Source organism: Sapajus apella, unplaced genomic scaffold (assembly GCF_009761245.1).
Source record: "Sapajus apella isolate SASKATOON/1434 unplaced genomic scaffold, GSC_monkey_1.0 scaffold120, whole genome shotgun sequence".
In the NCBI taxonomy this organism is placed as follows: Eukaryota; Metazoa; Chordata; class Mammalia; order Primates; family Cebidae; genus Sapajus; species Sapajus apella.
Window position 1 is genome coordinate 126,112 of NW_022437060.1, and position 27,999 is coordinate 154,110.

At 49.2% G+C, this 27,999-nt stretch overlaps 1 protein-coding gene, 1 long non-coding RNA gene and 1 other non-coding gene across 4 annotated transcripts in view; 2 read left to right on the forward strand and 1 right to left on the reverse strand.

The window, feature by feature from the left end:
* The first annotated feature begins 601 nt into the window (after positions 1-601).
* On the forward strand, positions 602-712 carry LOC116538561. The gene has a single exon (XR_004263689.1). It is a non-coding gene; the product is annotated as a U6 spliceosomal RNA (small nuclear RNA).
* A 4,913-nt stretch (positions 713-5,625) lies between these two features.
* On the forward strand, positions 5,626-19,529 carry LOC116538538. The gene is made up of 3 exons (XR_004263671.1): positions 5,626-5,706; positions 18,758-18,764; positions 19,518-19,529. It is a non-coding gene; the product is annotated as an uncharacterized LOC116538538 (long non-coding RNA).
* The window catches only part of GYPC (glycophorin C (Gerbich blood group)), a 34,907-nt gene continuing 14,139 nt past the window's right edge, over positions 7,232-27,999 (reverse strand). Inside the window, exons 1-3 of one of the 2 annotated variants that reach the window (XM_032260959.1) lie at positions 26,486-27,927; positions 9,923-9,979; positions 7,232-7,953 (exon numbers count right to left, since the gene is read on the reverse strand). In XM_032260959.1, the coding sequence (XP_032116850.1) occupies positions 7,757-7,953; positions 9,923-9,979; positions 26,486-26,777 (546 nt within the window). In that variant the 5' untranslated portion in view covers positions 26,778-27,927 and the 3' untranslated portion in view covers positions 7,232-7,756. Of the gene's footprint in view, positions 7,954-9,922; positions 9,980-26,485; positions 27,928-27,999 lie in introns of those variants that run through there. The other variant, XM_032260960.1, reaches the window with a different exon arrangement.

Sequence of the window (27,999 nt, forward strand, 5' to 3'; positions counted from 1 at the left end):
CTCACTACTCCCTGCTTCCTCCCTGCCCGGAGGGATGTACCTGGCAGAGAGCTTTCTAATACTCATCCCAAAGAAAACTTGAAGGGTAGCATTTCTTTCTTTCTTTCTTTTTTTTTTTTTTTTTTTGTGATTCCTCTAAATATTATTTTTATTTTATTTTAAATTTATTTATTTTACTTTAGGGGCATACTATATCTGGCATTTCTCCCCATGTTATACCTCCCCACCCTCCCACCCCCTGCTGAAAATAGCATTTCTGACTCACTTGGGTCAAAAGCTTGGCCTTCTCCTGGCCTCCCAGACGCATAGAGGGCAGGTCTCATGAGGTATCCCGTCAGAATCCTTTGCTTTCATTTTCATTTTCTTTCTGGGATCCTAGTTAGGTATCTTTTGTTGCAGAGGAGCTGCAGATGTGTCTATGTGATAACTTGGTTTCTTCCACAGAGATTTTAGTTACAAAGGCAGATGAACAGTCTCCATCCACAAACTAAACAGGTCTAGTTTGATCTTTCGCTCCAGGGCCTGTGTGTTCTGTACATGTGGTGCTTCATAACCAATTCAGGGTCATATTGATTCGCAATTGTGTTAAAAGAAGATTTTGGTGCTCACTTCGGCAGCACATATACTAAAATTGAAATGATACAGAGAAGATTAGCATGGCCCCTGTGCACAGATTATATGCATATGCACATTCGCAAAGTATTTCATTTTTTATTTAAAAAAAAAGAGGATTTTGCCTCCATCTCTCATAAGATGCTTTTCCCTATTCAGGTCTCATTAATTTCTAGGCTGTCTTCCGCCCCACAGTATTGGATGCAACGTGATTTGCGAATCTGACCATATCTACACCCATTTCCTCCTGTAAAGGGCTCTTATCACCTTCAAAGCAACATCAGTGCCCCACAGCCTAGTGGCCAGCCCCCTCATTACCTGGTTCTTTGCAGTCTCTGGGTCTGGAGTCATCCTCGATTACTTCCATCCATGCCTCAAGCTCAGGAAGAACTGCACACTTGCAGATTCCAATATCACCTCAATTTCTCTGCATCTGTCATCCCCTTACCTAGAGAGCTCCTTAAAAACCCACCTCAGAATTCTCCCTCCAACAGTCCTTCCCTGACCTCCCCTCAGGGCATTTGGTCCTCCATGACGGACTCTTCGCCCTCAGGCCATTTGGTCCTCCATGACGGACTCTTCGCACCTTTAGCTATTTTAACACATCTCTTATTGCAGCCAGTGTCCTCCAGGGCACCGGCAAGGCCTTGCTCAGCTCCAGGTCTCTGACATCGCACCTCCTGCCGTGTAAATGCAGAGAACATTTGTGTTCTGAATGAAGGAACTAATGGTATCATCTCTGCCTGGGAACTGAGGTCTGGATGCCTACCATCCTTTTACCCTAACACCTCCATTTGTCACCTTAGGAAGACAATGCCCATGCGCTGCAGCTATGAGCAAAATGGTCCTTCCTGGGCCAGGCGCGGTGGCTCATGCTTGTAATGCTAGCACTTTGGGAGGCCAAGGCAGTGGATCACCTGAGGTCAGGAGTTCAAGACCAGCCTGGCCAACATGGTGAAACCACATCTCTACTAAAAATACAAAAAATTAGCTGGGTGTGGTGGGGGGCACCTGTAATCCCAGTTACTTGGGAGGCTGAGGCAGGGGAATCACTTGAACCCGGGAGGCGGAGGTTGCAGTGAGCTGAGATCACGCCATTGCGCGCCAGCCTTGGTAACAGAATGAGACTCCATCTCAAAAAAAAAAAAAAAGGAAACCACCATGGCATGTGTATACTTATGTAACAAACCTGTACATTCTGCACATGTACCCCAGATCTTAAACTATAATAATAAAAAAGAAAAACAGAAAAAAATGATCCTTCCCTGTAGAAAGGAGTGGCCTCACTCTGGGCATCTCAGTAAGCCCAGAGATGCTTTATCTTGAGAGAGCAGAATATAGAACTTGTTCCTAAGTACTTTTTGAGAGAGAAAAATGATAATAATTTCAGCTACTTGAAAAACAAAAGGTGGCTAATGTATTTGGTTCTAAAAAGACTAGGAGATCTGCATATCTTAAGCATCAGCTTTGGAGCTCTACAACATTGGCAAGAGACCTCTTGATCACAGAATACTCTTAGAATAGAGGCTGGTGAACTCCACCCAACCTCATTGCCAGGCCTCTGGATTTATGGATCTGCCCAAGAACCAAGAATTCTCAGAGCTGTATGCCTCTATGTGTTCCTCTCATAGCAAACCAATGAAAACTACCAAGCCTGCATCGAGGTCTTTCATACACTGGCCAGGGGATGGAGAAAAGTTTTCTTCTTTCAACTCTTGCATGCGGTTTAAGAAACAGAAGATGTTTTTGATTTTCTGGAGAGAAAGCTGGGATACTTTAAAGACCTATGGGCCCTGTTATTTAGTTGATTGCATTGTTCATTCAGCAGCTATCTATTGAGTACTTACGGATACCAGGCACGATGTTAGACAGTGCTTCCTTGTTGGGAGACAGTTCCCCATGGGTCTCTTGCACTTTTCACATCTGTTGAGTGAAGCAGGAACTGCACTGTGTTTTTGGCTACCTTGTCCAAGATGTTTGTGTATTAGACAGTCCTCGAAGACCAAGCAGTAGCTCCCTCTAGAGCAAAAGGCAGGCATTTTACTGCCCATTATGGGATTCTGATTTTTCTTGGTTCAAGATTTCTCTTCTGGAACTCAACCCACCATATGGATAAACATCCTCTAGGATCACCCACATCACCCATGTGGAACTTAGAGATGAGGAGATTTCATTCAAATATGCTGATGTCATGCTGCTTGCTGGGCTGTAAGTAATAAAGCCTTTGTCTCTGACCCAGGAATCTCATGTCTTCTGTCAGCATCTATGAAACTGGCGTAGGCTGAGTTGCTCACTTAAAAGCAGGGCAAAACCTCAGAACCTTCACAATTCTTAGCAAGCTTATATCCTCATTTAAATTACTACTCAAAACATTAAAATGCAAATATTTTGGTCATCATATTACTGATAAGAACCCTGGAGCACAAGAAGCTAAGTGACTCTTCCCAGGTCCACAGCGAGTTAGTGCCTGAGGTGAGATTTTTGTCCAAGTCTGTCCACTTCCAGAGCCATTCTCTTCTCCTAACATCATGCTGACATGCTAAATTGCAAGTATTAAAATATCTGTACTTCTACTTGTGGCACTGGGCCAGTTAAAATCCTGTTGGCCCCTAAATCGTTCCCGTTGCTATGATGATAAAAATATTTAGGTAAGGAATGAAAAACAATTGAGCAGCCTCTCTCCAGGAAGGATAAAAAGATAAAATCACGAAGGGGAGTTCCTTCCATTAAAAAAAGAAGGGAAAATTCTCTGTAATATTTACATAACAGTTGGCTGAAAGCCTTGACCTCCTGCTGCTGCTTCTGGTGAATGGATGAGATCCATCTCTCTCCGGGCAGGATGGGCCGAGTCATGTGAAATTCAGACTAAACAATGGGGCAGCTGGAGGAGCAGGCGAGCCCCAGGGTGGGGAGGCCTCCAGCTCCATGGCCAGGGTCTAAGCCTTGCTAGGCCTTTTGAAGCCCTTTTGTGAATTTCCATGTGGCATTTCCATCTTTTGTCTTGTTTAATTTGATCATTGTCTTATCCATATGATAGAGACTGACCTGTTCCTTCAGGAGCTCTTTATTACCTATGCACCAAAGTCCAAATTTCTTAGCTTGGAGTAGAAGCCACTCTATGGTGAAGCCCTTAGAAACTGTGCAGCTGACCCAAGCCTCCCTTCCTCTTTAAAGCCTTTCCTAAGTTCATCTCACTCCCAAGATAGAACCGATCCCGCTCTCCTTAGCGTTTTAAATTGATTTGTATCACTACTCTCTCAGCATCCATATATTTTAGGGCTGGTATATATTTACATGTCTATCTTCTCCAGTAAGCCATGGACCCCTGAAGGCAGAGGCTGCTTTATTTAGCTATGTAATTCCAATGCTTACATGGTACCTAATAAATGTTTGTGGATTATAGCTATATACTCAGATACTCAGACATATACATATATATATTATCTGTCTCTGGATCTGAAATTTAATCATTAAATACGCTTGGTTTGGGAATGAGCACTTTTATGTATTTTATATATATATTTTAATTTTATTGCATTTTAGGTTTTGGGGTACATGTGAAGAACATGCAAGATTGTTGCATAGGCACACATGTGGCAGTGTGATCTAGCACTTCTCCCCATGCTATCTCTCCCCAACTCCCCTCTCCCCCACTGTCCCTCCCCTATTTCCCCCCAACAGACCCCAGAGTGTGGTGCTCCCCTCCCTGTGTCCATGTGTTCTCATTGTTCAACACCCACCTATGAGTGAGAACATGCGGTGTTTGATTTTCTGCTCTTGTGTCAGTTTGCTGAGAATGATGGTTTTCAGGTTCATCCATGTACCTACAAAGGACATGAACTCATCGTTTTTTTATGGCTGCATAATAAGGGAATGAGCACTTTTAAGAAGCACAAATCATCTAAGAAGGGTTGGTAAGGATGCTTTGGCATGATGTAATCTAGATGATTGCTTTCCTTTTCATAAGAGTGTCCTGGGTGCAAGTGTCCTGGGTGCTGGAAGTATGAACCAGGTGTGCTAGGCTGGCAGTACTTGCTATCTCTACAAGCTAATCATCCCACCAAGGGCAGGTAGGCTCCACTGCATCATCTCTTCCCACCAGGAGGAGCGACCTCTCATCCCAGGGGATCTCTGATTGGGGATGGGGATGCTGGTAGAGGTGCCTGGGCCATCAATGTGCAGGACCACTGGGTAGCAGAGACCTGGCTGGGGATTCTTTGATCCCAACACTGATGAATTGTGCCAATATCCATGAGTCTCGATGTCACCTGCTCTGCTCCCTGTGGGGCTCCTGCTGACTCATCTCCACCTGCTGAAGGGAGGCCCGAAGGCCCTGAGTTAAATGGTTCCTCTGCCATTAGAAGCCGCGAGACCTCCAGCAAAGCTCATTGACCTTTCTAAGCCTTAATTTCTACAGATCTAAAGGGAAAATAAGGATATCCACTTGCCAGGATTATTCTGAGGATTAAAGGAGGCTTATGTGCAAAGAAGCTGGGATTTTCTACAGACAGAGCTCTGTGCTTCTTCTTTCAGCCCTTCTCTGGCCCATCCCTTCTCTTCCTTTCCTCTCCTTTATCTTCCTTCTTAACAGTTTTTTGACTCTGGTATGTGCAAATTTGTGCATTACTTACCCCAACTAACAATGGTTGCAGGCATGCTGCGGAATGACTCAGTGCATTGCTGGAGAAAGGGTCAAAGATTTAAAAACCTGGTCCCTAATCTAAGAGAGCATTATTAATTACTCACCAGTGTGCACTCTGTGTGTGTGTGTGTGTGTGAGTGCGCACGCGCGCACGCTTGTGTGTGTATGTGTGTGTGTGTGTGCGCGTGCATGTGCACGCGGGCATCATCTCTAAGTTGCCCTGCTCTCTGATGTGGCTTTCTGGCCTCTGCAGTTAGCCTGTGACAGCTCCCTTCTCCTGCCATCTGAGCTAGGCCACCTGGGACAACTCTGCTCTGCAGCTTCCATGTCATCACCACTGCTGCTCAGCCTGATTCTGGCTGGTTCTGGGGACCCAGTGGGCTGGGAGCAAACGGTGTTTCAATAGTTTTCCAGGACACTGGGCAGGCAGGAGTGAGGATGAAGGGAGGTGAGTGGCCAGGGAGCCAGGCTTAGTATAGACAGCTCCTGGGCCCAATGAGGGAGAAAGGGGTGAGTTACCATCATCCTTCCTCCACACAGGCACCTGCACTCTAGGGGCCCTGGAGAGCTCTGGGCTTATCTTCCTTGAGCCTTTTCATCCCAACGCATGTCTACGTGTGGGTTCTGGTGCCTCCTCTGTGCCCAATGGACAGTGATTTGTGCTCCTAAACCTGGAAGATATGGTGCTCAAAAACCTGAAATGGCATTGCCACAGGAAGGGATATTAGAAGCCATTTAGTCGAGTGTTTCCAAAGTGTGCTCCGAGGACCACTTGGTCCACAAGTTCTTAGCAGGCATCCTATGAATAAATGGGGCCTCTGGCTCAGCACACTTGGGAAAGGCTGTGTGCACTCCTCCCCTCCCACCAGTGTCAGCGTCCACACTGGGCCAGTGAAGATGCTGAGGAGTCTGCACGGCTTTCACTTTGCATGATACATCATTTTCTAAACTGCCTTGTACATATTTATAGATGAAGGCCTGAGAGCTTGGGTCACCAGGGAAAGGTCTCACTCTTGGACCAGGCTTCTTCCATCACTGCTTCTGTGAGCTCCTGACTCATCCTCTCCACCATGGCCTCAGGACTGCCAGCTCCTCTGGCTGGTGGACATCCCACTGAGCTTGCATGCCCATAATCCTCCCAGGGAGATCTATGGGACTTTCTGCCAACTCCCATGTAGAGATGGTGCAGCCTTGAGAAGCCTGGGCCCCAGGAAGAACTTAGGTGATCTCAGCACCTCGCGTGCAGTCTTTAACCTCACAGCTGCTAGTCCCTGGAGTGACAGCTAAGCTGCTGGGAATCTTGGAAAAACTTGCCTGGAAAGGGATGGTTAACCAGTTCACCTTCTCTTACTGCTGCACACAGCTGATGACACTGGAAGATAGGGAGCTCTGAGCACTTGAACCTCAACGCTGTGAGTCAGGCACCACACAGCTACCAGTATCAGCATCATTTCCATGTGAGGGAGGAGAACACTGAAGCCAGAAGGGTCGAACGAGTTGTTCAAGGTCCTGGGACCTGGAAAGCGGAGCTGGGACCCAAAATCAGGCAGTGGGGCTCTGCAGTCTCTGCCCCAACCACTGGTTGCCATGGTCACCATTATTGGGAGGATGGGATTCACTCACAATTTTGGATCAGGTCCATTTGTTCTGATACTGCACCTTGGAAAATCAGTGCTTCAGCCAGTGCCCTGGCCACTGGGACAGGCTATTTCTAGAGGGACATTTCACCCTTCCTTTCGTTTCATGCAGCTGGTGCCTCTGCAGGAAAAGGAAAACTGATCACTCATCCTCCCTCCCTTGGCAGGCCTGGGAGCCACCTGTACTGGCTGTGCGCTCTGAGAACTGGCCCTCGCAGGAGCCAGAAATGAACTGTCCTGGCCCCATCAGAGGACATCATATCAGACAGGTGAAAAGCAAGCCCTGGGTGGCATTTACCTTTCCCCAGACAACTACAGTAATACTGTTGGACCATGAATGCTCGGCTACATTTCAAATTTATTTCCAATTGTTCTGAGCTGAATCAATGGGAGACAAAGGTACCTTTTAGCTCTGGCACCTGCTGTTCCCCCTAAATGTCAAGGGCTGACATTTGATGCCATTATCCCCAGTCAGTATACAGATGACTTATTTCCTTGCTTCCCCAGCCCCCCGGTACCCCAGCACCCCTTCACCCTCAACAAGGACTTTCCTGCCAGTGACATGATGTTGTCCTGCACTGCCCAGGGGCCCTGTGTGCCCAGATTTTCTCCCACCTTGGTGGAGCAAAGGGTGGCCCCTGAGGTGGCCACTGCCTCCCTGGGTCCCTGGGCAAGGCCTGATGAAGCCCAAGTCCTCCTCCGTTCCTTCCTGGGCAGGCACCTAGTGTTTCCAGGTGCGTATCTTGGGAAGAAGCAAATGCTCTCTCCGGCTGCCTGGTGGTATCAGTAGGGGTGCTGGACAGTGGGGTACATTTTTCCTGATGGAGGTGGAGAAGGCATTTGGGGAAGTAAAGTTTGTTGCCCTTCAAATAAAGTACTCCTTTCTGCTGCTGTCACCAGCATCTTGGAGGGCAGGGTCGCCCTGCAGGGCTGCATCCGCACTCTCAGCAAACTCCGTGCCCTTGGCCTCATTGGTGTGGTACGTGCCCTTGTGCCGGCACATGTAGTGCAGCATGACAATGAGGAGGCAGACTAGGACGATGGCCACAGCGGCAATCACACCTGCAGGTGGGAAGACATGCAAGGGTTAGCCTGAGGCAGGGGCCCTGGGACCCAGGATGGGGGTCAGGACCCACAGGGGTTGTGTGAGGACAGATATGCTGCCACAGCCAAAACAGATGCTCCTTGATTTATGATGGGAACCAGGTTCCTGTAAACCCATAGTAAGTCAAAATTATTGTAAGTGAAAATTGCATTTAGTACACCAAACCTACTGAGCGTCAAAGCTTGGCCTAGCTTAAGGTAGTGTAAGCAGGCTCAGAGCACTTACATTAACCTGAAGCTGTGCAAAATCATCTGACCCAGAGACTATTTTATAGTAAAGTGTATCGTACTTTCTATTGCCGGCCTGGGAAAGGATCAAAATTCAAAATTCAAAGTACGGTTTCTACTGGTTATGTTTGCGTTCGTGCTATTGCAAACTCAGAAACTCCTAAGTTGAACCACTGTTCATCGGAGACATCTGTACCAACCCCAGAGAGGCTGGTTCATTCCTTTCGCATGCTGCATCAGCCTGTTGTGTACTTGCCCTGGATCTCTGCTTTTCTAAAATGATCCTCCTCTCTCCTCTCCTCTCCCTCCTCCCCTCCCTTCTCTTTTTCTTCCCCACAGTTTTGTTACTAAGCACTCTGCTGACAGGCTAGGGTCCTACCCCAGGACTGAAACTTTTTTGGAGGTTTTCCATTCTAAAACCAGGAAAGTCCCAGAAAGGAGGGCAGAGCTGGTTGCTCTATGTACAGTATATGGGGGGCGGGGAGGGGGGGGAAGATGAGGCTATTAACTGTGCTTGGGGCAGGTTGTACAGTTTGTGTTTTTCAAAGGCCTGATGGCCCCTCCTCACCCTCACCTGCTCCCATTCCTTCCTGGGGAGTGAGGACTGTGGCGAATCTGCAGGAGGAGCAGGACTTGGCCACAGAAAGGACCGAAGAGGGAGAGGGTCCTGAGAGGATGCCAAAGTGGTGTGTGTTGGGGACGGTCACCCTTCACTTCTGCTGGGGCTCCAGAAGGGTGGGGAAGGACAGTGTGAGGCTGCTCAGGAGGGATCAGATCACTCAGGGCCTGGAGAGTGAGGGGGCAGCAGTCTCATGGGGCAGGGTGTTTGAGTTTGGGCATTTGCTCTAAAGCTGCAGAACAAGCTTCTGTCTTTTTTTAGAATGAGGGTTTATCTGGAGGCCTTGGGGAGGGACTGCTGGAGAATACGGAAAGTCTAAAACTGCTCCCAAGTCCCACCATTATGGAACGATTTCCTAAACTTCCTACTGCCTTCAGGGGAACAATTGCGTCTGCATAATGTTAGTAATACCATCTAAGAAGAAAAAGAGCTCAGTGGTGCAGTGAGTTGGAGAATGCCAGATTACACAGAGTCCAACAGGTGTCTTTGATGGCTTGCTTCTGCTGCTTTTCCTTTCCTTTTAAATTGTGTTTCCTGAGTTATTAGTAAGCTGCTGAGAAGTGTGGAACTCACAGAAGGACACAGGGCACACAGCACCTCCCAAACTCGGCTGTTCCTGAAACATAGTTCACAGTCACAGCCATGAGCCATGGGGAACCACGTGCCCAGGGTTCAAAGCAAGGCAAAGGTAGGCTCACGTTTCCTTGAGGAGATAGGGTTGGGGGTGCATGGACCCAGGGCAGAAAATAATATGAGATGAGGGAGATGGCAGAGAAGTCCAAGAAGCCTGGTCTATCCACCCCCATCCCACCTCCACCCTCAACCTCCCTCACCAAAGCTGCTGTCTCTAGCCCCTGAGTTCCTGTGAATCAACAGCCCTGGGAGGGGCCGATAAATATACATACATACCTATTTACCCAGGACTAGACTGCTCCATTCCACATTCAAAACCACAGCTGAAGGAGAGAAAAAAAATGGCCACAGCCACCCCTGCCCAAGTCCTTAGGTCAGTTCCCTCTGGGTGTTTTCATCAAGGCCCCTCACCCTGGCTGCTTGAAGGGCTCTGCAGTGACAGCTCACCTGCAATGATGGCAATGTCTGTTGTGGTGGAGGCAGAGGCCATCCCTGGATCAGGCTCTGTGAACAGAGGCAAAAGTCTGAGGTTAGAGACTTTCCATGCCTAGAAGCACTGTAGCCCAAGCTGGATCCTTTGCTCAGGTGTGAGCAGCTCTGTGAATGGGCCCTGGTGGACAGGGGCAGTGTGGTGCAGCCACTGAGTCCTGGCAGGGGTGCACAGACCAGGAACCAGGTTCTGCTTGGTCACTGATGGGTTGGAGGGAACTGTATGAACCTGAACCACCAGGTCACTCCAGGCCCGTTTGAGTTCTCTGCCATATGCCTGCACTGAGGGTAGTGTCTGCACCTGGTAGATGCCCAACAGATATCCGTGGTGTGTATGAAGGCAGGGACTCTTGTTGTGTTTAAGACAGACCATTTGTGGAGTAACTGATGCTCACACCAGGTGTCTCAGTCCATTTTGTGTTGCCGTAACTGAATACTTGGGTAATTTATAAAGAAGAGAGGTTTATTTGGCTCTCAGTTCTAGTGGCTGGGAAGTCCAAATTGGGCAGCTGCATCTGGTGAGGGCCTCATACTGCTCCCATTCATGGAAAAAATCAGAAGGGGAGCAGACATTTGCAAAGAGACCACAGGTGATAGAGAAAGCAAGAGAGTTTAGAAAGCTGAGCGTGCTTTTATAACACATTGCTCTTCAGTAACTAATCCAGTCCTGTGACAGAAAGAACTCCCTCCTTCCCTCAAGGGGGTATTAATCTATGCATGATGGATCTGCCCCTATGACTCAAATATCTCCCACTGGATCCCACCTCCCATCATTGCCACATTGGGAATCAAATTTCAACATTAGTTTTTGCAGAATCAAACCACATCCAAATTATAGCACCAGGTGTTACTTTAGTTGCCTTCTATCTACTACATCAGGCAGTCTTCACAGCAATCCTATGAGGTGCCTGGTGTTATTGGTCCATCTCACAGGAAGAACACCAAGACTCAGAGATGTGGTGTGCCCATGATCACACTGCCCATCAAATGTCAGGTCAGGACTTAGCCAGCGCTCTTGCTTCTGGAGAGCACTCCCTTTCTTTCTCTCTTGGAGAAGCCCTTCCCAGGTCTTTATATAGAGTATCCTGTGGGAAAGACCACTTTATGGCACTGTCCAAGTTACTGAGTGTGTTTTTTCACATCTAGGGAACATGCAGGTCCCCGATGTCTTAGACATCCTAGCCGGTCTCCATCAGGGACCTGCATGTTTCCTAGAGCTACTGCAGAGAATGCCTTCTCTCTTCTGGGAGGTGATTGTGAAGAAGGATTTATTGGACCACAGAAATATCAGTGTTAACATGAGAAATCCCATGGTTGTATTACAATGGCTTTGCATAATAAGACAGAGAAGGATGCTTCATAAGTCATTTCCACTCACATAATCACTTTAATTATAGTGCTATGAGGTCATTCTCCCCAGTGCAGTAGCCAGATGCCTCTTTCTTATAAGATGCTGGCTGTTGGTGTCAGGAGTCATAGTGCGTGAGGGGAAAACAGACTCTAGGCTAGAGGTCCACTGCAGGAAGCAGGTGGGCCAAGCTAGAGGGGTCTGAAATCAGTAAGGAGCTTGGAAGTGGGGAAGAACATAATGTAAGGCATTGAGTCAGCAAAGGGACCCAGTGAACACACCAGCAGTCAGGGCCTGGGGAGCCAGGGACCAAGCAGAGTGGATGGTCCAGCATTCACGGCACTTCTTTAGTAGCAAGACCTGAAGCAGGAGCCATAGCAAGTTCAAGTGGGTGCTAGATTTTATTACACAGAGTGAACAAGTGCAGCCTCCAATTTGGTATCTAGCAGATAGTAACTAGTCAATAAATATCCACTGAATGCATGAGTAAATGCATGCATGTGTAAAAGAATGGATTCAGTGGTGGGGTTCTAGACTTTTCCAACCACTAAGCACCTCAAAGTTCAGACAGCAAGAATAACACCTTGCTTAAGTCAGCATGGATGATTATAGAAGCTCAAATACCCAGAATTGCCCTTAGAAATTTTCCAGATGAAGACCAGTATTTCTTATGACACTTTGTCCAGCACAATCAGGGTTAGAAGAGACTGTTATTTCCTCTTCCTTTAAAACAACTAATAATTGCTTACTAGATGCCAGATCCTGCTTTGAATATTTAATGCATTTTAACTTAGTCCTTGCAACAGTTCCATTCCATAGGAGTTATTATTAGCCCCATTTTACAGATTTGGCAGCTGAGTCCCAGAAACGTGTTATTTTCCCCTAGCTTGTAGAGCTACCAGGAGTGTCAGAAGTCAATCATTTGAAGCCCAGGCAGCTTTGAGTCAGTGTGTTCAACCCTGTAGGGCACTGCCAAGTGGAGAGCCTTGGTAAGCTGGTTTCCAGATGAGGTACTTGGCTTGGACAACTTGGGGCACATTTCTTGGCTTGCGGTTAGGGACCCTGTATCCAAATCTGTATACTGGGAGACTACACACTCTTCCAGCAGGCCAGCCAGGCTGGGGGGACAGGTGGGACCTGAGACCACTAAGGCATTGCCAGCTGTGCCTCCCAATGTGGGCTCCCTCCAAGCTCATGCTCACGGAGGAGCATGGTGGGCAGGAAAGGTCCCTCAGCTGGAACTGCCCTCTCCATGCCCCACCTCCTCCAAGTGTGTGGACTGAATTCACACGTTTCACAATGTGATGGACTCCAGGGAAGTGACGTTTCAGCCTAACTAGAGCTGCCATATATTAATAGATTGGAATTAGCATAGAGAGGAAGCTCGGGCCTGTCTGGGAAGGTGCGGATGCTGTGAGACAGTGGTTCTCAAAGCGTAGTCTCTGGGTACACAGCATCCTCTGGGGGCCTGTTAGAAATAGAAATTCTCAGGTCCCAGCCCAGACCTACTGATGAGAAACACTAGGACTGGGACCCAGTAATTACTGTAGTAGATTCTGAGGCATGCTGTAGGCTGGGAAGCGCTGGTACAAAGGGGGCTTCCAGAAGCGGTGACATCAGGATTGGACCTTTAAAGACAAATAGGAGTTTGCTGCACAAAGCATATAAGCATTCCAGGCAGACAGCTCAGCATCCAAGGCACTTCTCCCCACTTCTCAGCTTTCTCCCCAGTGTCTGCTTGCCATCCACGGCGCCAAGGCAGTGAAAGCCTCTAGAGATGGAGGGGTGAGAGCCCTCCTCAGTGCACTCCCTTGCTCTGTGCCCATTCAGCTGGCAGCAGTGATGTCAGGTCTTTGGAGAAGGCTGGCTGAGTGAGCTCAGATCCTGCCCAGAAGGTAAGTGCTTCGTCTGCATCCAGCTTAAGGGACCCGGAATGAGATTGCCCCTTGCTGGAGCTGAGGGATAGTTATGAGGTTGGGATTAAAATCATGCTGAGCTCAGCAACCAGGGTGGCGGTGATCTGTGGGCAGCCTTGGGGGTGGGTTTATGGCAGAGTAAGTGTTAATTATGGCCAAGCTTGGTTCTGGTATCAGAAATAGACAATTATCCAGCACAATTGGACAGACATGAGAGGACCCATTTTTTGGAAAGACCTACTTTTCTTTTCCAGCCCTCCTCCAGGTTGCAAGGTCTCCTCCCCACCCACCCGCCTCCTGAAATACCCACCCCAGACACAAAGCTCCACAAGTTCAGGCGTGTCTTGCTCACAACTCTGTACCCAGCATTGGACTGGGTGCCTGGCACTGAGTGATGAATGCTGAAATGTTTGAAAGCCTTCTGGGGAACCACGAATCAACTAAACTGCATCCTTCACTATGCTCATCTTTGTGGAGCTGGGAATGCCTTTCCATCCATGGAATTTGCCACTGACTGCAGTCAAATCCTACCAACTTCTGTGTCCTCAGGGTGTCAGCTGTCCATTCTCTGGTGGAAGGCAGCCACCCCTGGAGGCAGCAGGGCACACAGGCATGAGCCTGCAGTGCAGGGAGTGCTCTCTGCTTCAGTTGGCAGCTTGAGTGCAGCCACTGGGGTGCAGGATCTCAACTGCAATGGATTCTCAGGGCCGGTGGTGTTTTGCAGATGTGGACGGAGAGCAGCGGTTAGGCGCCGGCCCTGAGGATGGGAGTCACGCTCCTCTGTTGCCACCAAGAGCCCCTCTTCTCTTGCATTTTCAGATGATGCTACGCTAAAAAGCTCTTTTTTTTTTTTTTCCTGCCTGGCCTGGTCTTTACATTTCCCGGCCCATCTCTCATGGCTCCCCTCTGCCTTGGGAGTTGTTGAAGGAGTTCCCCACTTCCTGTCTTCCACTGTCTATCTGGTCCAGGAATGAAGGAAGAATTCAGGCAGAGAGTGAGGGCTTGAGAGGGGGCATTGAATATGAGGATGGCTTCAGACTAGAACACCTAGGTGTTCTGAGAGGAGAAAGATGATTTCAGCCTCAAAATCATGATAGGACATGTACGTTTGTCACGGGGGTCCTTGGAGAATTCCCACATTGACAAGCTTTGTTGGCGACAGTGATGCAACAGCGACAGTGTTGACTGCTTGACAGTTGGCCAAGTGCTGTGCCAGTTACCCGGGGTGTTCAATTGCGAGGAACCTACACGTTTGGTTAGAAAAATCAATTTACCAGGCTGGGTGTGGTGGCTTACACCTGTATTCCCAGCACTTTGGGAGGCTGAGGCATGTGGATCACCTGAGGTCAGGAGTTTGAGACCAGCCTGACCAACATGATGAAACCCCGTCTCTACTAAAAATACAAAAATTAGTTGGGCGTGGTGTGGGCACCTGTAATTTCAGCTACTCAGGAGGCTAAGGCAAGAGAATTACTTGAACCTGGGAGGCTCAGGTTGCAGTGAACTGAGATAGCACCACTGCACTCTAGCCTGGGTGACAGAGTGAGAATCTCTCCCCCTCACCCAAAAAAAGAAAAGAAAAGTCAATTTACCAAGCACTCTGAAGCAGCAAAGCTTAGTGCAAGTCTGATTTGGGATTCAAGAGCTATGGGGAAGGAACAGTAACCTTGTGGGCACGGGAAGTTCTTCTCGGCTAGCACTGGGATTTTTCTTCCTGCTCCAGATCCCTCAGCATCCTTGCATAAGTGAAGTAGAAATCAGACGAGAGGTGAAGTACATTAACTCACTTTTCTTTTTGATAGGAATGGTCAAATGCATTTACTTGCCCTTGAGGATCTGTCATTATTGCTTCTGGAAAAGATGCAGTGTTCAGGCTCTAAGGTCTCAGAATATAAGTGCCCGCAAGAAATAAACGAATAGCTTATTACCCACCCGTCCATTTCTCCTAGAAGCCAGCCAATGTTGGCTGAGCAGTTAGCATTGACCCAGCCCCAGAGTTACAGGGAAGAGGAGAGCATGGTGTGTGTCCCCAGGAAGCATATGACTTGGCTGGGGAGTTGCAAAAGTCAGACTGCCCACAGTCTCTATGCAATGAAGCATCAAAATGAGCATTGATGTGGTGCTTGGGGGACTCGTGAAGACACAATCATGAGACCGAGCCCCAGGACTCTAGGAGTCTATGGCGGTGGGGATGCTCATGATTGAGCTGGCTCATTCTTTCCTTCAGCAAACCTTTTATAGCACCCCCTATGCTCCAGTCATATGCTCCACCGTTAAGGCCAAGCCCTACAGTCAGGAGCATGCTGTGTAACCGACGAGGGCAAATACTGGTAGGCTGGGGAAAGGGTTGCTCTCTGCTGGAGCCCACAAACCTTCAGTGTCCTCAGAAGAGGCTCCCTGGGGCCTGGTGCGGTGGCTCACGCCTATAACCCCAGCACTTTGGGAGGCCGAGGCGGGTGGATCATGAGGTCAAGAGATTGAGACCATCCTGGTCAACATGGGTCTCTACTAAAAATACAAACATTAGCTGAGCATGGTGGCGCGTGCCTGTAGTCCCAGTTACTCGGGAGGCTGAGGCAGGAGAATTGCTTGAACCCAGGAGGTGGAGGTTGCGGTGAGCCGAGATCACACCATTGCACTCTAGCCTGGGTAACAAGAGTGAAACTCCATCTGAAAAAACAAAAAACAAAACAAAACAAAAAAGGCTTCCTGGAAGAGGTGGTCCCAAGTCTGTCCTGAGATGGTGGGTGGGCAGTGCCCGTGTGGTAGTGGGCATGGTGGTAGGAGAGATACATGAAGGGAAGGCCGTGTTGATAGTGTGGTCAGTAAGCTTCTGGGTTGGGTAGACAGCCTCCCTTGATGCCTGGTCAGTATGTGTCAGAGCCTGGGCTCCAGGGACCTGTTGGATGTGTGCTATGAGGGCTTCAATGTGCCCACGCTCTCAGGTGTGGTCACCCTTCCCATCTGTGCAGAAAGCACGTGTGCATTTATCTGGTCTTTCAGATGGAGTACACAGGTGAGGTTGATGTGAACTTGACCAGCCTATTCAGAACCTGTCTAAAAGTCTCAAGGTTAGAATGATTGCCCTGAAGTTCCTTACCGGTGACCTTACAAAGAGCGCCCCCCGGTCCCCAGTCCTCAGGGCTGCCAAGGGGCTGTGCGATGTAGCTGCACTGCTTTGACACTCTGTAAGATGAGCAGCAACGTTTTCCTCCTTCTAACCCTTATGCAGTCTAATCTGCTGCCACGGTATCAAAACACCACATGGATGGCAGGATTGGAACCTCGCAGGCTGCATTACACCATCTGCATGGAAGTGTGGAGGCCTCCAAGGGTGGGTGGGGAGGAGAGGTGGCCTCTCTGCCCTGGAGAAGACAGTCTTTCCCACGTCAGTGAATTGGGATAAAGCAGAGGCGCAACACTTAGAAGGCAGAGTCAGGAAAAGACACCTCTTTCTTATGTACATCTTGGAGTCTTGCTGGAGAATGTTTCATAGCTAGTCATTTGCTTTTGGGGCGTGCTCCCTGGATGTGCTCCCTGGAAAGAATGCGAGGCTGCCATGACTTAGACTTGAAGTGTCTGGTTCCAGGGTTTTCTCTGTGTGGATTTCCCTGTTATTCCCCCTAAGCCTTTAAAAAAAAAATCTAAACAGACCCCTAACACCATAACCAATTTGCCTCAGTTGGGCTACAACATCTCAGTAAGAGGAAAGAGTGTTTTTTCTCCATTGTGAGGCAAGAATGTGAAAAAGTGAAACCATTGTCTCCTCAGTGCAGGGTGTTGACAACAGCAGAAATCAGCAAGGGGCCCTAAAGGGGGAAATTTGGGGGTAAAAGGCTGGTTGAACAAGGTGGAGTTGCCCTTGTCAACCACTAGGGAAAGGACCTTGTCAGCTGTCGTCGGTGGGGCATTTGTGGTTTATCAGTGAAGCAGCAAATATCCCAGGCTGGAGTGCAATGGCGCCACCTCGACTCACTGCAACCTCCGCCCCCCCGCCCACTTTCCGGGTTCACGTGATTTTCCCTGCCTCAGCCTCCCGAGTAGCTGGGATTACAGGTGCCCGCCACCACGTCCTGCTAAGTGGAGAGATGCCACCTGAGCATGAGTCAGCATCCAGGCTCAAGAGAGCCTCACCCTGAGAGAAATGGGGACCCGGCACAGTGGAGGACTGAGAATATTCCTTCTGCCTGTCCCCTGCCTGCCCCCACAGTGCTGGGTTGAGGATTAGGGGTCCTTGTGCCAGGGTCTGGTCCATGCACACGCCCTTCTGCTCCATAGCTCCTGAGACTGGAAGTCACGCTCCTCTGTTTGCCACCAAGAGCCTCTCTTCTCTTGCATTTTCAGATGATGTTGCGCTAAAAACCTCTTTTTTTTTTTTCCTGCCTGGCCTGGTCTTTACATTTCCCAGCCCGTCTCTCATGGCTCCCCACCGCCTTAGGAGTTGTTGAAGGAGTTCCCTGCTTCCTGTCTTCCATTGTCCATCTGTTCCAGCAAAGAAGGAAGAATTCAGGCACAGACTGAGGGCTTGAGGGAGGGGAGTTGAGAGTGAGGATGGCTTCAGCAACACTTAAGCAAGTGTTCCCAGCTGAGCCACTACCAGATCACTGCTGATTGATTTAAGGATAGCTGAGCTCCAGTGAGGTAGCAGGGAAACGCTTCTCTAAAAATAGGTGTTTGGCGCACCAAAATGGCAAAGGAAATGGCTATATGCAGAGGAGCCAGGAGGGCCTGGGTATCCTAATCAGCATCTGCTTGATTTGCCAGCTCCGAGCTCCACCAGAGGTGGCTGGAGCACGGAACACCGTGGACGCACGTACTTCCAGCCCCAGCTCCATCCAGACACCTCCCTGAGGAGAGTGAAGGTGCGCAGGAAGCACACGGTATTCCCGGGGTCACCCATCTGCCAGGCTCAGGGCCAGGCATCTGGCTGTCCCACTGTGATATCAGCACACTTGCCAGGCATGGCGAGGACAAGCGTGGACACTCATGGACACTCATGGAGCGGGGACACTGGTGGCCAGATCATTTTGAGAAATGCTATGTCGCTCTTCTTTTTCTTTTTTTTTTCCGAGATGGAGTTTTTGCTCTGTTGCCCAGGCTGGAGTGTAATGGTGCAATCTCAGCTCACTGCAAATGTCGGCTTCTTCACATGTAAAACCTGGTGGTATGACTGTGTAGCCTCGTTGTAAGCTAGTTTGTGGTACACAGTGCCCGACATAGGTCAGGCTATTTGAATATTAATTATTCACATCATCAATTATGCCAAAGTGTTTCCTAGAAACAAGTACCTTCAATGCTCTGGTACACTATTGGGCATATGTATCGCCCTCAGAATCTAGCAATCCACTTCTAGTAATTGATACTAGAGGAATAATCTGGAACAGGAACAAAAGTCCATGCTCAGGAAGTGAATTGCAATGCAGTCTAAAATGAAAAAATTAAAGAGAGAAAACAGTCTAAATGTTCCCTATGCGGGCATTGATTTCACAAATTATGATACGTCCCTATGACCTAGTATTACGCAACTAGGGAAGGGGTACACGTGAACTTAGCAACAGGAGAAAATGTTTAGGGTATAATGTTAACTGGTGTTATTTCTCTAAATAAAAGTGATGAGAAATATTCCACCAAGTCTTAAGACAAAGGAATGAAAGGAAATACACTTAAAATGTTAAGTGCCAGCTTTTAAGTAGTGGACGGGCCATGAGTGGTTTTGTTTTCTTCAAACATATGGCTGTTTGTATTTTCCAAGTCATCTACAAAAACCGTGTGTTTCTTTTGCAGTGGAGAAATGGGGATGAATCTTCAGAACTGGCTATTGTCTTGAAGACTCTTCAAAGTGTCCAACTAGAAGGTCTGTGAAGGTCCTTTCCTGCACACTGAAGTGTGCAGACTCAGTTTCTCCTCTTGCCCCGATCTGCCTGCCTTGCTCCAGGTTCCCACTGGCCACCTGCAACCACTTGGCGGTGTTTCCTGTGGGCTGGCATCAGGCTGTTGTTGGATAGAGGGACCCTGGTCACCCTCTCTGAATGGCCCTCTCCGTGTTGTGCCCACACATCCTTTGCCTAATCTGGTCAGCAGATGCTCCAAGTAGCCATTTTCATTTCCAAGAAAGACATGCATGTTGTGGAAAAGAGATAGTGCACTCAGTGACCACAACTCCTATCACCCTTTCCCTAGGCTGCGATTGCAGATTGAGAAATGTGGGCTGTGGCTTCAGTCCATGCTTCACCCCTAGTCCCTTGCTTCTGCAGGTGGAAATGAAGGGAAGTTCTGGCCTCTCAGGGAGCAGGTGAGAGGCTGGGCATTTGGAATCACATAACCACCGGCCAGAGGCCTTCCTTCTCGAGTTCTCTGAGTTTGTTACTGCTGTGGTACTCAGCTGACCTCTCAGGGGTCTCCAGTGTGAATAGTTTACTAGAGACACCGGAAATGTTCCTCTCGCTTCCTAGGCTCATTGAGAGTCCCCTGCCAGGATTTTCTGAAGGGAAGCTCCAAGCTGTCCCTTGGATTTTGGCCTGATGGAGGGAAACCCTACGCTGAAGTGTGCAGACTCAGTTTCTCCTCTTGGCCTCATCTTTCTCCATCACCTCCTTTAGCAACACCTGTGGCCATCTTCAACTTCTTCATCTTTATCCACATTGTTGTCTTCCTTCTCCGAGACATAATGAATCTTGCTTTTATCAACTATTTGGCTTCACGGTTTTGTTTCCATATTTATGAAGAAATATGAGGTTTGGTTCCTGGATGTAATGAGTACTCTGGATCACCCACTGGAGCTGTGGATGTACAGTGAGTGATTAAGGCCGTGGACTGGGAACCTGAGCTGCATGAGGTGGAAGTGAGGAAGCACCTTAAAGAGGTACAAATCATTCTTAGCTAGCTGACTGCACAAAAGCAGGCCACAGGTTGCATCTAGCCCAGGGGGTTAATACTTTTGTAGTTTGCTGTACAACCTGCCCATATCACCATTAAGATGCTTTCTCTGTCTCTGTGCTCATTTTTGAGCTCCTGGAAGACACTGACTGTATATTTTTTGCTCTAGCATCTGAATGAATGAGTGATGTTGTATAAAATATCCTCTGACATGTCCCGGCTGATCCTTCTCTCATTGTTATTATTTTTTTTTCTACACACCTGCCTCTTCGATGCTGGATAAATAACCTCCCTCAGATTCTCTAAGTCGCTCAACAGTCACTCCACAGATGTATACTATGCTTCCAATGACATTAATGGCTGTCATTTATTAAGTTCCTGGTGTGCAGCAGACCTTTGCAGAGTTCTGGAGACACAGAGGTGAAGCTGGCGTCCTCTGTGTGTGAGCCTGTGCGGGGTCCTGTGTGCTCACACATGTGATCTGGGTTCAGACCCGTTGGCCCCTGTGCAACCTGGCGTCACATTCGGCTGCCCTTTGAGGTACCTGCTCCTCAGATGGATGCTGCGTGCTAATCTTTACCACTTCTCTGGAGGACGTAATTCACTTAAAAAAGCATATAATTGCATTTTCAGCATAATTAGGTACTTAATGACATGACTAAATGCCCTCGATCGGGCTGCATGTGTAAATAATGATGATTTAGTTAGGCACGCTTTGTCATTGGGTTTCCAGAAGGCTCATCAGTCGGTGAGCAGGATGTGGGAAGTGTTTACCTCCTTCCTCCACCTGGTTTGACAGGCAGGAGCAGCAGAGCCCATGTAGGGAGTGGGCAGGACCGCAGGGGCAGTTGGAGGCAGGAGGACATTTTGCTGCCTGGAACCTCAGTCCGAACATTCAGGAGGATTGGCTGCAAGGAGGGGGCTTGTGTCTGCCTCCCAAGGCAGATGGCTGTGCCTCCCCAGGAGATGTGCTGAGGGAGGGGAGGCCAAGGTGGCCCAGAGACCATAGGACCCACAGTTTATGGCACAAACAGTGGAGATGCAGTGGCGAAGGATGCTGAAAGGAAGGAAAAGTGCAGGAACAGGACGCAGGGACCACTTCTCCTCATTCCCTGGAAGGCTTCTCCTCCTCCCCAGCCAGGGAGGGCTCCACGAGAATGCAAGGCTTCAGGAAAGGCCACTGCCTTCTCCCTGTTCAGGCCAGCCAGAGGCACACTGGCTCTGTGGGATGGGGAGGGAGCCTGCAGCAGAGGGTGGTGACCAGGCTCGCAGGAGAGGATGCCTGTGAAGGCTGGGGGGAGTGTGTACACTGTATATGTTAGCCATTGCTGTTGGTGATGCCCTCATTTTTCTTTTATGTCAGACTCATGTTTGAAAGCCTGCTACGAAAGACAGGGGGCATTTTCATCTGAATATTGGGCAGGTACTGTTTGGGGTAGTGAAAAAGACAAATGCACACCAACAAATGGCTCCTTCCAAAAAGCATCTTAAACATGCTTTAAGGGGGTATCCTGATAGGTGGTACAGGGAGCATGGGTTTTGGTGCTAGAGAGATTTGGCAATAAGTCCTGGGGCCTGTGTCCCCACTCAATGCACCCCTCCTGGATCCTTCGCTAGTTCCTAGTGAAGGATTATGGCAGGCAATACACACACAGCACTGAGTGTGGCTCCCTGGGGCATTGCCCTGCACATGGTAGGTATTCTTATTGTCCTCATATATTTAAGGATGATCACACACCCACACACACACTCACACACACACAGAGTCACATACACACACAGACTCACACACACACCCACACACTCTCATATGCACTCTCAAATACGGTCTCACACTCACATTCACACTCTCACGCTCACACTCTCATACACACATTCTCTCTTACATACTCTCTCACACTCTTGCCCTTACACAAACTCACACTAACACACAGTCACACTAACATGCACTCACACATATATCTTCTTACATACACTCTCCCACATGTGCACACACAGGCACACATGCAGACACACACACTCTCACACATACATTCCTCTCACACATACACTCTCCCACATGCGCACACACACATGCACACACACACACAGCCTCGGGGACAGAAGCTTAGACTTGCTCTATGGAAGGGTCTGGTGTGGGAGCCTGGCTTCAGGGGCCAGGCTGTGACTGGGGCAGGCAGGGAGCACTTTATCTCTTGGAGCAGCTGGGTGCCCTGGGTACTTCCAGCTGTGCTGAGAGCCCTCCTTGGTCCTCCAATCCAGTCTTCTGGGTATCAGGGCAGGAAAGGAGCTTTCGGAAGTTACCAATTCACTTTCATTTTGCATCTGAAATACAGCCAGGAAGCCACCTCCCTTGGCTCAAGCCCCTGTTCTGCCTTTTCTCTGTGCTCATGGAGAAAAAGCCATTTCTCTTCACTGTCCCTGCCCTACCACCCCTCAGCCCCATCTTCCCGCTGTTTTTCTAGCAGATGAAAATCTTCTAAAATACATCTCAATCCATCACCCTGGCAAGCTCCTTCTCCATCTTCCCAGCCCCCTGTCCAGGTCTTGTGATTTATGTTTGCCCAACATTAATCTTTTAAAAGCAAAGAAGCCATAAACACATACATAACTCTGCCTCCTGTCAGCTGAAATCCCATGACACAAATCAACTGCCATCTAAATTAGATGTTTCTTTCATAGGAAGTGATAAATATGCTGGAGACTAATCAAAGAAAAGTCAACTGACTTAGACTTTGTTTCACTGCAGGGTTTTGTAGGTGATGTGGTTGAAGTTGGACAACCAATTAATGTCTAATGACCAACAGGGATGGGTGAATTGGCCCAGTCATGCTGTTTTGATGCTTCCGATGTAAACAGGAGGCTTTGCTGGTCATTTCTCATCAGGATTCTTACCACTTCAAAAGCAGCTTTGAAAGCTAACACTTAATCTTAGGAGAAGAAGGGTAAGCCGAAACACAATCTACTCTTCTATCAGACTGGTGTGCTAATTTCCCTGATAAAGGCAAGAAGCCTTTGCTTAAGCAAACAGTAACAGAGTGAAAACAGCTGCCCACAAAGACAGGAGGCAGCTACAGGGGGGTGGATCTGTCTCTTCAATCAGCATTAGAGGCTCCTAGAGAAGCCAGATTGTCTACAACAGTGCAGATTTCAGATAATTGTGTCAATTTCAAGTATGGATGGTTTCATCATGAAACAAATGTATTACCTTTTTTTTTTTACACATTTAAATAACGACTTCTGAGTTGTTTGTGGAAGTATAAAAGCTATGGTTTTAGGAAGAAAAAATGGAAAGAATATAAACGGCTAAACCTAGTACATACCATTAGCTTATTTTTCTCTTTTTCTTTTCCTCGTCTTATCACTTCTTCCACCATCACTACTATGGTTAATATCACTAATACATTTTGTTCCTCACCTGCTTGGGTGAGCAATGGGCAATGAAGGGTCCTGAAGACCAGGCTAAGAACTCTGGGTTTTCTCAGGCAGTGCTGGTAAGGAGAGCCCATTGTTTAGCCCTTAGAAGCTACTGAGAAAGAATCAGGATGAATCCACAATGAGAGGCTCACAAGGGTGGAGTGATGGACAGAGAGTCTGGGTGTGAGGTGGGAGCTGCGGGAGAGGCTGGCAGTCTGAGAATCTGGGGTTTAGGCAGGAGTGTGAGCAGAAGCCAATGAAGCGAACGTCAGTGTGATGGGAGAGGTAGGGGGGTTGTGAATAATCATTTATTATCCTATGTTTCCATATGCTTGCTTACTGAATCACTGCCACAATCACAGTAAAGTATTAAAAATTAAGCTATGTCTCAGATTCCACATTTACATACAAAATAGATTTCTGTCCATTGTGGGAAGAATCCACGAGATGGATGCCAAGGGTAGGAAGAAAGGAACCTGGGAAAGCCCCCGGAGGATGTTTCTGATGAGGAAGGCTCCGTCCACCTTGGGCTTTTCAGCAGGGCCTGGCACGCCTGCGGCAGGTGGGCATGCTTAGCAGGAGCCACTCGCCCTGGGCGCTCAGCTCTGGCTGCACCTTGAAATCATCTGGGAGCCCTTTCAGAAACACCCATGTTCAGGTCCTGTTCTACTACAGCTGCCAGACACAATACAGGAAGCCAGTAAATCCGACTTTCAGATTAACAATGAAAACTGGTTGAATATAAGTATGTTCCAATCATTGCATGTCAGCTTGACTGCTGGTCAGACTTTTGTCTGAATACGTTAGGGGCTTAACAGCAACAGAAGCAGAGGGAAAAAAGTTAACTTCTGAAGGTAAAATGTGCTGAGTCAAACACGGTGTGTGTTTGGGGGGCTGGGATTTTGGAGGGGTGAACTCTTCCAGCCACAGCTCCCAGGAAGGACCAAGGTGTTTGGGCTTTTGGCTGGCACCAGCAGACCTGGCTTCCAACCGGACCACACCACATCATAGCTTAAACAGACAACACTTAAAAAAAACTGTCCTTCTCTGAGTCTCAGTGGAGCACCAGTGTCTGCCTCACAGAGAATTCTGAGCAGTGGCAAACCACACACAAGCTCCTGCCACGCCTGTAGGAGGCACCAGCTCCCACCGCCACATTCAGGGACCGAGGGCCTCTCTCGTGCTTGTTTCTCCACCTGCAGCCTGGCCAAGCCTGTATTCCCTTGTGTTTCCAATCAGGTCCTCTCTTCCATGGCCACCAGAAGCCTGCCTTGCTTTGGTATGTCAGAAAGTAAAGAAGTTTCCTGGGTTTCACTGCTCCCATTTCTGAGAGGTTGGGGCCTGAAGACGGGTCTGAGGGAGCAGCTGGAGAGCAGCTGGCCCAGGCCCACTTTATCAGCACCAGGGCACCCAGCACGGGGCACCAGACTCCCCTGCAGCTGCCTGATAAGAGGCTCAGTTCTGCTGTTTCTCCCGCTTGGAGGCTTATCAGAGGCAGGCCTGGGTGCAGAAGCCATTTCCATCAGCTTGAATAAGGGGAGGAGAGAAAAGGACCTCGGAAGAAATATTATGATACAATGCCCAGGCACGCTGGGACACAGCCACCAAGCTGCCTGCCTGTGAGGCCAGGCTCTGTCCTGATGTTGCCGACAGGAGGCAGGTGTCTCACCATCTACTCAGACACGGGGTCTCATAGGACAAGGTACCACAGGCATCCCTGCTCAGGAATGACCTGGGAGCCCTCAGGCAGCACAGGATCCAAGCTCAGCAGAGACTAGCGCTTAAATCTAAGAGGCAACCCTCTTGGATTTTAAGAGATACCATTTAAGTCTCCTAACAGTGTTGCTGTGCCCGTGTGTGTGTGTGTGTGTGTGTGTGTGTGTGTGTGTGTACATGTGTGCGGGTTGTGGAGAGGATCTGGCAGTGCTTAAGCACGAAACCATTTGTCCACTTAAAATTATGGTACCTAAAGCATGTGGTTCGCCTGAGAAGAGAGGCTGGCACGGTCTGCCTGCCGTGAGTCTGTGGGGGACAGGGGTTGTGAAACTCACCTGAAATCTAGTTGTGGTTCTGCCATTTGCTATTGCTGTGGCTTTCGGACTATTATTTCACATCTTTCCAATCTCATTTATTCAGGAACACTCAGGATACCAAGTTGTATCTGGACCCCAGACCTTGTCTTCTAAACAAGGGCATAATAACACTCTCCTCCCGAGAGCACACTGGCAGCTCGCCTGGCACAGGGGGGGCTCCGTGAATGTGATCTCCTTCTCCACCCCCTGCCTGCCACTGTCCCAGGCTGTGGTGAGGACAGAGGGATAAGAAATGTGAATGTGTTTTGGTATGCACGAGCGATTCCAAGTACAGACAGATGGCCAACTTTCAAGGCGTTAGGTGAAGATGAGAAGTGCAGGAATCAGGAGTCAGTAGCTTCTGTAGCAACTGGATTCTTGTCCTGGCATTATATGATTTATGAGGAGAGGAGGCACACAGAAGGAGCCCTTGTGCTTAGCTGGAGGGGCTTTGCTCACGTGCCCTCCCTGGACCATTCATCACAGTAAGCAGATGAAAATCACCTCCCAGCACCCCTCTGGGTCTTCGGATCCTGACCTTGAGTGTGACTTGTCTTCTGGGTGAGTTACATTACCTAGAGTGAGTGAGACTGAGGTAGTGGAATGCTGGGTTCTAGCCTGAACTGCTCTCTTTGCCTCTCTGATTTCAGAGAGGAGAAGGAGGCCATGTATGTGGGCTGTACTTTCATTGTGTCAGGGAGGAGTGGGTGGGGCCCAGTGTGGCTCCTGGCCTTCCTCCCCCAGGTAGGTGGCAGCTTGGAGACCTCCCTTATCCACACCCTCTCACAATTCTGTTCTCCGTTCACCACTGGGGCAGCCCTTCCACCACAAGGGGAGAAAGTTGCTGATCTGTGCTCTCTCCTGGGCTGATGCCCCCAGAGCTTGCACTTACCCAGAGCAGTGGGTGAGGGGCCCACGCATATTCTCCCTGCTCCCTGAGGCTCCTGTGTGCTCTGTGGACTGCAGGTGCGGGGGGACAGGGGGCCCACACTCACACTGCTTCCTGCAGGGCCAGGTACCCAAAAGAGGCTACTGACAATTTCAGACAGCCTCTGAAAGCTGGCCTCGGTGTGTATGTGTGTGTGCAAGTGCACGTGCAAATAGGGCGCTGTGTGAAGGCCCCCCATTTCAGGGACTGCAGGGGATCTCACTATCCTCTTCCTCCTTCCCAGCTCCCACTTCATGTCACAGGTTGCCTAGGCCTCCCTCTCAGTCCTTTGTCAAGGATAAGGTGTTTCTCTCAGATGCCCCGTGTCTGGACCACTCACCTCCTTCAGCGCTTTCTCAAACATCACCACCCCCAGTGAAGCCTCTCATGGCCACCCTATAAGATGGTGCCCCTCGCCCCTCACCTTCCATCTCCCTTCCTGGCTTTATTGTCTGCTCAGCCCTGACTGCCATCTGACGTGCTGAGCATTCTATTCATGTGTCCACCCCACGAGAGCGTGTGAGTTCCAGTTGGGATTCCGTCTGGTTTGTTCACTGTCTTATTCCCAGGGCTTTGCCCTGGGCTTGTCACACGGCTGGTGCTCAGTGACCATTTGTGGAATGCGAGCTCCCAGGCCACAGGTGGGCTGGGGGCAGTTGCAGAAGTGTGGACTCCAGGGGACCACGGTTGAGCTCAGGGGCCACCAGGTTATACCTGGTCAAATGTGGACACACATCGACCCCTGAGGCTCCATCTCCAAATCTGATGGTGGTCTCCTGGTAGGGAGGGGTTTCAATAAGGAAGCATGCAAGGTGCACAGCTGACACCTGGCCAGTGTGTAGAGAGGTGGCTTCCCTGTGCCCATGCCTGTGATGAAGTGCTGCTTTCTGAACTTGGTGCTAGCTGGTTGCCCCTAGCTGTGGGGCTCAGGAAAGCCTGCCTCGCGTGCTGTGCACCTGCTCTGGCTCTCCCCACTGCACCTGCCCTGGGAGGTGGGGATTTTCTGCAGGGCAGAGGCAAATCCCTAAGTGCCTATATTTCCAGAGGAGGTAGGAGGAGGGCAGAAGAAAGGGGAAGACTATGAGAGCGCCTGGCAGCCTGGGCAGTGGCAAGTCAGTGAACAGGAACAGATGCTTTTCTCTTGGGTCTAGGTTAGTGGGTTCTGGCCCGAGTGGGCCTCCCTGGCTGCTGCATGCTCCCTGGACAGTAAATAGTTTAGGCTTGGGTGCCACTGGTCTCAATGGCAAAGGTCCAATGTTGCCAGTGTAGCAGGGAAGCAGGCCATGGACACTCCGTAAATGATAGGTGCTGTTCTGCTTCAAGAAAACTCCATGTGTGCAGACAGGTGGCAGCTGGATTTAGCAGTGGTCTCTGTTTGTAGCCCTCCTGGTTTCTTTCTCTTTCTTTCTTTCCCTTCCTTCCGTCCTTCCTTCCTTCCTTCCTTCCTTCCTTCCTTCCTTCCTTCCTTCCTTCCTTCC